Genomic DNA, 13585 nt, shown 5'->3' with positions numbered 1-13585 from the left:
AGGCAACAAAAGAATGAACATTGCTGGGCCAGCCACCTACTTGAACTCCTAAATTCATAGTTATTCTTCTCTGGAGACTGGGGAGACGTTCAGCTTAGGGGAAGTCTTCTGGAGATCTGTGGTCAGCTTATCAACTTTATAAAGAGTTCAGAACAAAGCTTTGTGGTCAAGAGTACCTCTGATGTGACGAGTTAGAACAGCTTGGTGCACTAGGAGAGTAGTCTGATAAAAGTAGGAAATGAAGTAGGAAATGGCATTTCTTTAGTGCACCTGGGTCTTGGATGCCAGGCTCTGACCCTAATGCTAGCAGTAGGTGGCAGAACCTTGATGTCTTGCTCTTCTTGTTCTTCAGATGTCTGAGGCAGCTTGTAGTAGTAGATGGAGCACTTTTTCTGAAATCTGAAGTTGTACTGCTGTCATCGCTGATGGCTAGTGCAACAGAAAAGGCATCTTAGAGGAGTCAAAACAGTCTAGTTCAAAGGGGAAGCGTATCAGATAGATACACCCACCAGCCATGTGGAAACCTACTGGAATCTCACTGCACGGGTGGCTTTTCAGTGGCTGTGTGTACAGCCATTGTTCAACTGCAGCATTTGCTGGCATCTGGATACAAGTGTTTAGATTTTGATACAATGGTATTAATTAATCCCAGATAATTAATTTGTACACATTAAAACTAAGTAAAAGATGTTTTTTAGGCCTGAGGTGTCCCAGATGGTCTTGACCAGTCTTTATCAAGAGTTCTTTTACTGTTGAACTGAATTATCTCATCAGTTTATTTAGTTTTAAATATACGTATTTCTATGATTTAGTTTCTGACATGACAGGTATGACTGGTCGTATTTCTCCCTTTTATATGGAAGTTTCTCAAGAATTATTAAGAAAATATTTTTTTCTTTTTAAGACATTTTTCATTAAAAAAGAAAATGTAATTCAAAGAACTTATTATTAAAAGACTTGGAGTGGGATAAAAAGATTGTGATATCAGTATTTCAGATTATTAAATCTAAATTTATTGCAATACTGTTCTAGAAGCTTGGGTTTTTTGTTTTTTAGCAATTCACAATAGTTCAGTGAGATATTTTGTTGCTTTATTTTGGGTGAGTATACAGGAAGAAAATGCTGTTGAAGAAGGTAATATACTAGAAAAATGAACATTTTTTTCATATTTTTATAGCTCTTAGGGAAGACAATTTGAAACATCAACAAGATTGACTGAAAATGACTAAACTGGTATTTATCGGTAGCATGGGTGCAAATGTTGTGTTAATTGACTTTTATGCTTCTCAGTCTTCTGGTAGTTTTTTTTTTTACCTGTATCTGTGGAATCGATAACAAGATACTGTAAGAATCATTTAAATAAAACCTTTCATTTGTTTTAAAGTGAAAAGATATTTTAATCTTCTACAGATGCATTACTTTATTTTATATTGCTTTGAGGTCATATGCATCTGTTTGGGGAAAATGGGTGGACTGATGATTCAGCGCATCATGATTTTTTTTTGACCGCAGTCATTATTTATTTATTTATTTATTTATTTTAATCCCTTTGGGGATTATTCATGCTGTCTACTTGAGATTCCCCAAGGCTTCTACATTTGTTTTTCTAATTCAGCCACTCCCCGGCACTCTGGGGTGCTTGCTTCTCCATTTATTGTGCAGAAATCTTTGACTTCTAATTAGATAGCCAAAAGGTGGGCACTCATATCGTGAACGTTCCTGCCTTCACCATCACTTGTTTCAATCTGTTGCATTAAAAAAGTAAAAGTACACAAATTGTTTTCCTTCTCTTTGCTTGTGGATGCTGCTGTTGCCTCAGTACAGTGTGCTCATGAGTGGGAGGCAGTGTGAGCTCAGCGGTCGTGGGTTGGCAGGGAGGTGCCCATGCAGCAGTTTTGTGACTCAGTTGCAATCAGCACTGTTAAAAAAAAATAAATTAAAAATAATCCATAGAAAATCCTGGATTTAAAGAATTAGTCCAGGCATGACTACTCATTTTGGCAAGTTTCTGCACGCTTGACATGACCTTGGCGTTGCAGTATTCTTTTGAGAGTGGAAAGGCTCAGTGAAACGCAGACATGGATATGGGTTTCAAAGCAGCAGCCTTCAGCTCTACAAAAGGATGGTAGGTCTAACAGCACAACCCGATCCACTCGCATACCGGGCATTTTTCAGTGGGCCAGTGCAGCTATGAATGGCTCACTCAGTAAATCACAGTTAGTCTTGTCCAGCCTGTTCTCCAGGACCTTTACTTCATCTGTCTAAGGTTTAGCTGGTAATGTCACGGCTTGAAATTGTTGCCTGGCTCTATAGATATGTTGCTGTATGGAGAGCTCGCCTGCCAGAGGTGGAGCTGCATGTCTGTCCCCCACACCATTGCTTTAGGAGGTTACGTCTCTCTTTCACTGATGGCATTTTGTTCTGACAGTAGTTTTGTGACTTTAGTCCCTATCGTAATGGTGTGACAATGTACCAAGAAAACAATTAACAATTGTTAATGTTACACAAATCGTTTGCATCGGTAAACGCTACCATCTTTTAATGGAAGTTACTGGCTTTTAAGCAACTTACAATGCTGCTATAAACTATTTATTTATTTTCTGTTCAGGACAAAAAAATCAGGCAGGCCAAAGATAATTCTTCCGTTGCACTTTAGCAGAGAGGTTTATTTTAAAAACTAGTGACTTGTAGTGCAAGGAATGAATGCAGTGGTCTAGTAAACACTGCTACATCTTAACAAATACGTTAAGAAAAAATATATAAAATGCTGTTTTCCATCTGTTTAGCATTCTCTGGATTTTCAACTAATACCAAGTATGACCCGTATCAGATTAAAGCAGAAATAGCCAGCCGTCGTGACAGAGTGAGTAACCTTTTTTAATTTTGTAAAAATATGAATTAGGCATGGGGAAGGGAGGGGGGACTACCTGCTTTTGCTTTCGCTTAACATTTACACTGGATGTTGCATCCGTTTTTGGAAAAAAGTATAAAAAATGCTTTTCTACTCTGACTTATTGTTCCATTAAAATAAGTCTGTATTTATTGCATTTCAGTGACTTGTAAAGTAGTGCTTTTTCCATGTTACAGGCATCAAGATTTTGTCATGGATGTCAGAGACAAACTCAGCCAGGCTTTCAGAAATTACTTTCTCTGTGCAAACTGCTGCAAGTAGTAAATGCTCTGCAGCCAAATTCTTCCTTGATTGAGTGCAGTTCAAACCCGCTGTCTTCATATTTTCCCATTTACCCATTTTCAGTGGGGTTCCATGGATGTCATTGAAGATGATTTAGCTATTTGTTTGGAAGTCTGTTAACAATTCAGTAGACATGCTGGCCAAATAGAAATGTTTTAGCTAATTTTTGACCAGAGCTCTTTGGGGATGGGGTGGGGAGGAAGTGCAAACCTTTTTGTAGTGATAGGTGGTTCTGTGATTAAAATGTTTTATTTTTAATAAAATGAATAAAAATGACTAGAACCATACTTTTGGTACTGTCTTGTCTGAAGAAAGCATAGTTGACTTCTCAAATTTCTCCCATGCTGCAAACAGTTGAACTCTGTGTGACTGTTTAAAGCAAATTGATACAGGAGTCAACTGTTTAAAAAAAAAAAAAAAAGCAATTATAACATTAAGCTTTAGAACATGTTTTCTGAATGGTACATTTCTCTCTATTAATCAGTAAAATGGAATTTAGCGTGCCAGGCACATGGCTTAAAAAAAAAAAAAAAAAATACTTATCTTTGCAGTATAGTGTTCCATTTTTGTTGTAGTGACCACTTTCCACATGAGCGCCTCTGAAAATAAATCCCGTTCACCACCCTTCAAAGGCATTTATTCTATCTGTATATGTTTACTACGTGCTGACTAGTGTTTGCTTGTTTTATATAGTCTACATGTCAGCATATTCTAAACAAGAAAATAAGTCTTATTTGTTTAAATAACATTTAAAGAAAACAAACAAGATCTTCACTTATGACTATTTCCCTCTGTTTCTGCATCTTAAAATAAAATGATATCCCATGTGCGTAGGACAATCTGTTCCACTGAATGCGTGCATTTGTTTTCATGATTGCTTCAGGTAATAGAATAAACAGTATAAAATGTGCAGTGTAAAGTGTTTGTGGATGGTTCTTGAGACAGTGCTTCTCTTTTACTTTTCATTTATGCACACTAGCTGGAGGGGGCAGAAAGCAGGACAATATGAAAATAACCATAGGAAATCAGGCTGCCATTTCTGGAAGAGAGACCAATTCTGCTGCCAGTGATTTTATTCAACACATTGAATGTGTTTTGGTGTTTTTTTTTTTTTTTTTTTTTTTTTTTTTTTTTTTTTGTTTTTTTGACTAAACTGCTAAGAGGTATCTGTTTGCTGCAAGGGAAGGAGAAAAATTAGGACTGAAACTTGTTAGCTGTTGGCATAATCTATTGGAGGTAGAAGACCATCAGAACAGATGAGGAAATTGGTGCTCTGAACGTTGTGACCACAGTTTGATTGGGTTGTATTATATTTCAGAAGGTCTGTTACTTTTGTGCAAATTTTAAAGAAAACTGCAACAATAAAAACCCTTAGATTATCACTCCCATTTAAAAAAAAAAAAAAAAGAAAACTTAAAATTTTGTATTGGACACAGTTATTTTTTATAATGTAAGTTTCTGTTACATACTGTTACTTTAAATTATTTTGATATATTCAGCTTTCTAGGCTAAAACGAGAATTGGCACAGATGAAGCAGGAGCTGCAATATAAGGAAAAAGGAGTGGAAACTCTGCAAGAGTAAGTTAAGGTTTTGTGGGAGGATGGTATTTTTTCCTTTCCTTTATTCATCTTGGAATGACTTGCTTAGAAAACTATTGCCAAAAAAATATTTGAAACCTTCTAATTGCTTTGCTTCAGAGTTTCTGCTATGATAGTGCTGCAGGTTGAGAACAGTGTGAAATGATGGAAGAAGGATTGGACAAAACTAGTTTGAAAGGTGATTTTATAGATCCACATGCAAAACAATTTTATAGGCACTGTCTTATAGCTCTGCTGGAAAATTTTGTTCAGGTGGAATCAGATTTATAAAATGTTCTCTGGACATATCCAAAGATACCTCTGTCCAGAGCACAGTGAGAAACACCGTGCAGAGGAGTAGTCTTTCTGCGAGCAGTAGCTAGGCTTTCTGTCTGGGCAACGTATTTCTCCTGGGAGGAAGGCTGAATGACTCTTCTTCCTTTTACATTGATAGTCAGACCTTCCAGTTCTGCATGCTGGTGTGTGCATGTGCAGTAGATCTGATGCTCTGTGAGACCCGGGGTTTTGTTGCATGTGTGCAGAATGACTGCATGTAGATGTGACCCCTTGTCTCCTCCCTTGCAGGAAAGGTAGCTCAGGGCAGTTTGCCACTGCTCCCGGGACCATCAGACAGCCTGCGCTCTGTTTCCCTCACACTTACCGGTGGCAAAGGTTGCGAACTGTTGTGGTAACCCTCTCCCTGCCACTCTTCCTGCAGGCCATCAGATGGGAACCGAGTGACTTCCATCTGTGCGCTGCTTAGTCACCTACACACGTAGCACATAACGCGGGAAGCCCAGTGTGATAGGGAGAGAGGTTGCCAGGCCATGGAAAAGATGGCAGGTAAACACACATTGCTGTGACTTCCAGATCTGTTCAACAAGCTCAGAGGCTAGGCTGTATGTTGAACAACTCTTGGGTTTGCTTTGGACGTTTGGCCGTATATTTAGAAATCTTGGCCATTTCTGCCGTTTCAGCATGCATGTGAACGAGCTGCCTAATGCAGCCGCTTCTTGAAAATGTTGGAACCATTGCATGTCTAATGCATTTTGCAGCAGAAGTACACTATCTGTGGAAATAGTTTGAAGCTGTGGATTTACTGTGTTGGTGCTACAAAGCATGGGCACGCACTTTCGCTTCAGGAATCCTGGCAAAGCTCCAGAGATCCTGGAGCAATTAGGTTCCTGATTTTCCAGCTTAGACTGAATTAACTAAACATGGTATTTTGTTAATAAAACTATATATAAAGGGAGGTGCTCAGATTTTAAATTTAAAGGACAGGGAATAGCCTATGCATTTCATGTTTTCTAATCTTACAAGGTTCTTTTGTTTTATAATGCATTTTAAAAGCTTCAGAGAAAAAAACGTTTGACCAAAATCTTTCATTGGCAGATATAATATAATCATTCGCTGGCATAAATATAGTGACTACAAAAAACACTTACACTTAGTTGCAGGGGAGTTGTTAGTATATGATATTAACTGCAAATTTGTAAAGCAAAGCCTTCTGTATATCAAAACAGCAAATATTCTAAGTATGGTCAATGTTTCAGGATAGTAGCATAATTAAGCAGTAACAGAACAAAAAAAATCATCTTAAGATTCTTAATCGTATTTTCTTTATTTCAGTAAGAATTGCCTTGCCTGTTCTACTTTATTTTCCTCCACGTGGTTACTGGGTTGTTTTAAGGGCGTAGGTTCAGCTTTTTATAAAAGGACAAACCACTTGATGAGGGAGATGAAAGTATTTGAAGGCCAATTGAAATTGAAGATTGTTTTAATAAATATAATTAATTTAAGATTGTCCAGCAAAGTAGTGCAACTTTTTGAAAAGTAAAGTCTGCAAATGATTATGAATGTAAATGTTCCTTCGATTTTAGCCCAAGCTAAGTTGCCTGTATTCCAGGATGGGGGTACAGGAGAGACTCTCAAGAGAGGAATTGTTTTAAAGTGAGCTCTGTGCATCTGATGGGTCAGTGGTAACTCTAATCAGCTGGTTTAAATGTTCAGGCATGACAACTCAGTGCTTCAGCGCTACTTATTGCTGCAGTCACTCTCTGTGGGTGTACAGGGTGGCAGTCATCGTTTGCTGCAGCTGATGATAGCATTTGGCCAGGTGTTAGCCCGTATTGCTGTGACTTTCTCTTGGTGTTTGTGCCCTGCTGAATTCTGCTCTCTGCAGTGATTTCTGGACTTTTTTTTAAAGTAATTTATCAGTTGCCTTTCTGGTAAGGTACGTGCTTTCTTTTGAATATTTTGCTTCTACTAGGAAGTGAGCCAATTTGGAGAGTACTCATGCTGTCTAACAACTGAAGAGAGAAGCTCTTCTGGCCTCCTTGCGTAGGCAGCGGAGAGGCAGACTGTGTCGGTGGTTGGTCCATGCCAAAAATCTGACTGTGCTCTGGGTTGTCCCTGGGCCTTCACTCCCCCAGCTCTCTTACTTGTCTGAGGAAAAGAGTCACTCCAGTCAAGTACTGAAGCTGAAGTGTTTTGCTGCTTGCATATCCACAAAACAAGTGCATTGTCTGAAAAGCAATTCGCTGTTCCTTCTCTAAGTTAAAAGATTTTTTTTTAAGATTCTTGCATTTCAGGCATTTCCCTCTTTTGTTACCTTTTCTAAATTTTTGGTCTGCCTAATTTTTGTTCCTTCTTGTGCTAGGTCAAATCTTCAAGTAACTGCCAAACTGAGACTGGCATGCATCCTGTTCAGCTGTTTTAAAAGCCATGTTCTTCGTTTTATTTTAAGTACATGCCAAGAACAATATTGGGAGTTGTCACACTTTAGGGTTTACATCTGGCCGAACGCTTGCTTTGAACCTCTGGACAGAATAGCGTGGGAGCAGGTACCAGGACCTGCACGGTTCCGTGTTTGGCTGCTGCTGGGCCCAGCCCTTGGAGAAGAGACCCATGTTTCGGTGGGGGTGGTTAGGGTGCTCAGTGTTTCCACTACTTTGTGGTGCTCTCAGATTCTGATGCCCTTGGTTAAATGCAAATCTTTTGCATTGAAATTTTCCGTGTACAGTATCTGCCTTGGACTAGATTGTCATCTTTTCTTTTTAATTTTGGTAAAATGGCCTAGCCATCTCTGAGAAGTTAAAAAAAAAAAAATAAATAAAAAAAAATAGAGGAAAAAATGAATTTTGTGGGGGTGAGAGGGGATTGCGGGTTTTTAATAGCTCTGCAGCTCCAATACAGTCAGAATTTCAAATTTTGTAGTGTGCAGCATTTTGTTAGGTCTATATCTTCACCAGTTTCATCCAAATTTGGCAGTGTTGTCATAAGCCTTTGAACGTTACGGTCTGCCTTTGCCCACTGCAGGCTTTCTGGAGTTCAGCATTTCAAGCCTGATGAGACCCCACCCTGCATGACAGCCTTCCCTGCTCCTTGGTCCTCAGGGGTGTCTTTGCCCTGAGGCACAGCCGGTCCTGTCGAAGCCCAGGGCTAGGGGGTTAAAAATGAGCCTTACCTGGAACGAATCCCTTCACCTGACCTGGCGGGGACTGGGAATGAGGAGCAGCTCCTTCTCTCCTGTGATTTTAGTGACCCTGTTGCGTGTTGGCAGGAATTTTGGAGGAAGAAGGCGTTTAGCAGCAAAGGAAATGAAAACCCGGCCAGTTGGCTGTGAGAGCAGAGGGAACGCTCAGAGGAGTGAGGAGAGTTGGGGAATTAGGGCTGACTAAACAGTTTATAGCTACAGACTAGTTTAAAGGATATGAGACCTGACAAAAGCTTTAAAATTAAGTTTTAACTACAGACCTATGCTTTGGGGGGCAGTCTTAAGTATTTGAAAGATGTGGTAGAAAATAGAGGAATGCAGAGACTGCCATGTAGGACCAAAGCTATTGCGAGTGTGTTAATAGCCTACATATCCTGGAAACATCTTCCTCAGAAAATGTATATTTCAGTCATGGGTTGAGTATTACTTGAATGTTCTTCCTGTTCATATAAAGGGCCTATCTGTTTTTGCATCATGCTGTTTTCCATTAATAAATGGAAGATTCCTGTCAACTTGGTGGCTTTCAAAACTAGAGATTTAGGAAAGGAATTAAAAACTAACAGACAATGAATAAGCAGTAGTTTCGTAAGATACTTAAGCCAGTTTGGATTGACAGCAATACTGATTTAAGCTCAGATATTTCTGGCAGTAGAATATTTTCTGATTCTTTACTTAAACAAATACCAGTTCATAAGTTGGGCTCCAAAGTGACGTCCAGGAACATGAATTTGTGGCTAGCTGGACAAAAATCTGGTTGAAATTAAATAATTTCCTTTTCCTGTAATACCACCTTGTACCTGGCAAACAGTATAATGAACGGTTGTGTAGGAGGCATTTTCTGGTCTAATATTTGGGTGGAATCTATGTTCTTAAAATTAATCTAACCGTCAGATAAAACCACATTATCATTTTCATGAAACTTTTAGTGAATTGGATTGGTTGTTTTATCTAATCTTTTCAGGATTTTAACTGGAAATGAGTGAAGAGTCAAGTAACCATCTGAAAAACAAAATAAAACAAAGCTTTAATCCAAACTTTAAATTCTTTCTGGTTTTTGGAACAAATCATAAATGCTTACATACTTTTGTATGCAACATGAGGAGAATTGTGCTTAAGCGGAAAGCTGAGGTTCAGACTTACTTTGCATTTTGACAAAATCAGGAGTTGTCAGAAGAAAACAAACAAACCCAAACTGTAGAAACCCAATCTGCACTTCCTCCTGAAAGTTGTAAGCTGCACAATAAAACCACAGGAGTTTCGTTCGAGCCTTTTGGTTTTTTTATTATAATTTTAGTATTTTAATTTTAACACAAGTGGCTGTGAGTAGAGTTTTAGTGATTTTTATTTCCCTGTCAGAACATACTGAGCGAGGAGAGTAACAAAATTTTTGTATAGTTTAAGTTATGAAGGCACTTGCACTTGTGGTATCATTTTGGTGTTCTACGGAATCCGAAGGAAAAACTATGGGTAGTTCACATTGCATTTGAAATCTTCTGTGATGGTCCCTGTGTACCTTCCTGTACCCCAGTGCAGGAAGATGATGTTGTCTAGGAAAGATACTCAAAGATGCAAGTGATGGTGGGAAAGTATTTACAATACAGTTTTCAGAATTTAAAATTTCTTTGAAAAACACCAAAAAAATCCCACCAAAAAACAGTAACCAACAAACAGAATGTCTTCATTAGAAACTTCTAAAACAAGGTCAGACAATGTCCTGGAAGAGATGTTGCAATGTGTAGTGATGCATCAGAAATGTGATGGCTAGGCTGCTAATGTCTTATATAGGTTATAAGTTATGTCTTGTATAGGTTAATTTTAGATTGATTTTACTTTTGTTGCATAAAGTAACCCACAGGCATTGCTTTTGTAAGTAAACTCTAGTAGGGGACATTAAAGATGGGGAATTTGTTAGTTCTGCAGAACAGGAGTAGACAGTTGCATTGTTTTACCTTTAGAATGTACTGGATGCTGAACTAGCACGGTGTTCTGATTCCCTGTAGAGTGTCATTTTATTCCTGGAAATCAAATGGTACATGAATAAACAAGAAGTCTTAAAACATCTATGGTCTCTCTAACTATGTGAAAATTCCTGAACCTGTCTTTATCTTTTCAACAGGATTGATCGGAAGATGTCAAGTGCTCATACAAATTATAGACTGGATGAAGCACAGGCTATAATGAGCGAGCTTCGAACCATAAAGAAAGCTATATGCACAGGTGAAAAAGAGAGGCAGGACCTTATGCAGGTAAATATATATATAGATATTCTACTGAACAAATAGCTGCTAAAATGTACAACCTTTCTTCATTTTCTTGTTTCTGATTGCATTGGGGTTACCAGGTTTAAATAAGCAAGGGGGAGGGGGATAATCCGATTTTTCTGTTTGATAATTGCCTATAGCAGACATTTCATAAGAAGTAGTTGTTGTCTATACTGTGAACATGAGACTTCATGTGACAATTCCACATTTTTCGTCTTAGATAAAGTACTGTCCTTACATTTGGATCGATGTTTTTATTTAATATAGCTTCCCATTGCTGCTAACTATATCAAACACTCCTATGGAATAGTTATCCTGCATTTAAAAAAACAAACAAACAAGCACAACCAAACAAAATATGTTTAACTGTATTGTTTTTTCATTTTGTTTAATGTCCCTTTGTGTTCTGCATAATGAACGAAGACTGCAAATTCATGTGCTAAAATGTTTATCAGCTCTTTTATCATGTTTTTCCTTTCATAAGCATCTTACAAAATTGGATCTGTGTTACTATACTACAGTTTGGCAGTTCTCCCTTTTTTGCCCCAATCGCTCCTCCTATACAAGTAGGACATCAAGACACAGATTAATTTCGAGTGTCCTCACAAAATCCTCAAAGCATGTGATCAAATATAATGTATACATACACCATCCTGCAAGCTCTAAATAATTTTTTAAAATCCAAGCATAAGGATTAACGGGAGATGCATGCCCAGGTAGTGATCCAGCTTTTGAATGGATTCTGCATCCTGCTCTGAGTTCTCACCTGCTGTGTCTGCGTTATGTATGTGACAGGAGCTTGACTTAAGAGACATGATCCTTTGCTACTGCTGGAACTTTGGTGTATACTTGTTGAAATATGCTCTGGATACAGAAGGATGGCAAGAACCATTCTATTCACCTAATCTTGAAACTGCTTTATGGAAAAAATACATTTTCATTACCTAAGTCTTTGGGACTGCACTAAATTATTATTTCTATTCAAGGTGTTTTTTTTTTTCATATTTCTCTGCAGTAGTGTTTTGCTGGTAATTTTCTGTTGTTAAATTCTGTAGGTAGCTTGTAATCTGCATATAATGAATTTCCATAGTTATACAATTATTCAGTCTCCAAAGCATTACCCAAAGGTCAGCTGATGGACCACAAATCCTTGTTCAAGTAGACAGAACGCTTAAGTCGCTTAAGTTTCTGCCTTGGCAGCTTTGAACATATTTGGTATTTTGTGTTGGCCAGGTTTTAAAGTGATTCTCAAGTCTTTCACGTGCCTAGCTAGCAAGAAATGATTAGAAAGGCAGTTCTTCATGGATGCTGTGACGCACATTTTAAGAAATTAACTGGTAATTTAAAGACTTCTGTGTGAGATCCTGGAGCTACTTAACTACTGGCCTTGTTTTGGCTCTCCCAATACTGTTGTTTTTTTCTTTTTCCCCATAGATTTTCAGTCCTCAGTGGCACTATATCCAGCAGTAAACATTGAGATGCCTTGAAAATCATAGCTTTTAGACAAACTTTAAGTGCTGTTGCAGTGTCTTCAACTATAGTATTGGAAGAGGTGGAGGTCGTAGGATCAAGCTTAGCGTCATAGACTGGGCAATGCGGCAACACCAAAATGTAGAGGTCACACAAGACATAACCAAAAAAGAAGAGTGTTGTGATCTTTATTCGTGAGCCTATGTGACATATAGGAACTAGTAGTGTAGGAGATACCATTTTTTTTATCACAGCAAACGCCAATCTGTTGTGATAGCAGACAGTAATAGGCAAGTAGTCCAGGAGAGTCTATAAAATAACTTTCACACACCCCTACCAGTTCTGCATGTTCTATTGCAATTGTAACAAGGCATCAAATGTCAGTCTACAAGATCAACAGTTGTCAAAGTTGTCTATGTCTACCAACTTATTATGCGCTGCCTAGAATCCCCAGCTTTCTACCTGATATTTTTTCTTAGTCTTGACAAAATAAAAAAATGTTATTTCATTGATGTTTTGTTGTTACCAAATTTCATGGTGCTTTGCCTTTTTATTTATTATTATTTGAAGATAATTATTATGGATTTGTTTAGCGTAGTTAAACAAGTGAAAGTCTGTTTTAAATATCTTTGTAATGAGTTGAGAATTTGTTCTTTTCTTTGCCCTATAGATATTTAAATTGATTTGTCCTTAAAAGTGCTACCTTTAAAAGCTATTGTTGGTTAAGACAAGCTTTCCTACGGAAAACTTTCTGTTTTGAAAGCTGTTTATAGAGGATTTGGAAGTATTGTGTAAACAGATGGGAATTTATTTCAGAGAAAGGAAATAGAAAATTTCATACTACTTCTTAATTTAAATCTGGCCAGTGTAAGCAACAGAACTAAACATAGCAGAAGTGACTCAGTCTTGTGTAGGTGCTTGGAAAATTGTAGCTGTCATAGAAATATGATAATTGGATTGAGTTGTGTGGGAGAGAAGGCTGACAAGGGAAGGAGAAGGTGGTCAGATTTAAACTGGGTGCTGTGGTTACAAATAACGTCAAATGTGCAGTCTCATAGCTCCAAAAAAGTAGACAAACTTTTTATATAAGATGGAGTAAGCAAGGTACGTGCTTAAGTTCCCAAATATGTGTGTGTGTATCTTGTCCCTCTCCCCAATACCCTTTGTGCTTTAGTTTCTGTTCTAGCATGTGCATATCCTTTAAAAATATTCTCTCCTTGGAAGCCTTGGAGCTCGCTTTTTTTTTTTTTTAATTATTTTTTTTCCTTCTTTACCATTTAAATAGGCTAAACAGTTTAGATAGGAACTGCACTGAAGTTTTGTGGCAGAGAGCTCCCAAATGAAGTAGCAGGAGATCAATGATGAAATGACAGTGCCCATTTCTCTCTTTTTGGGTAGGCTTCGGTGTGCCTGCAACTCCACATCCATATGCTAGGCTGGTCTAGCAGTTTCTCCAGGATTGCCATAAACAATCCTTAAACCCTGGGTGAAAGAAAGGTTCTCCCATATAGCTGGGGATGATCTAGCAGTTGATGTAAATTGTTTCTATCCTAAAAGACTGCTAATGCAGTTTGTAATTCTCTGTG

The 13585-nt window shown here is 38.0% G+C and overlaps 1 protein-coding gene across 4 annotated transcripts in view; it reads left to right on the top strand.

Moving 5' to 3' along the window:
• Positions 1-13585, top strand: part of WWC3 (WWC family member 3) — a 100753-nt gene that overhangs the window by 43831 nt on the left and 43337 nt on the right. For all 4 annotated transcript variants that reach the window (XM_040533947.1, XM_040533940.1, XM_040533931.1 and 1 more), the window contains exons 4-6: positions 2787-2863; positions 4693-4772; positions 10385-10514. In XM_040533947.1, coding sequence (XP_040389881.1) covers positions 2787-2863; positions 4693-4772; positions 10385-10514 — 287 coding nt within the window. The remainder of the gene's footprint in view (positions 1-2786; positions 2864-4692; positions 4773-10384; positions 10515-13585) is intronic.

The sequence above is a fragment of the Cygnus olor genome, chromosome 1, assembly GCF_009769625.2.
Source record: "Cygnus olor isolate bCygOlo1 chromosome 1, bCygOlo1.pri.v2, whole genome shotgun sequence".
In the NCBI taxonomy this organism is placed as follows: Eukaryota; Metazoa; Chordata; class Aves; order Anseriformes; family Anatidae; genus Cygnus; species Cygnus olor.
Note: the sequence above shows the minus strand (reverse complement) of the source record. Positions and strands in the feature narration are given on the sequence as shown.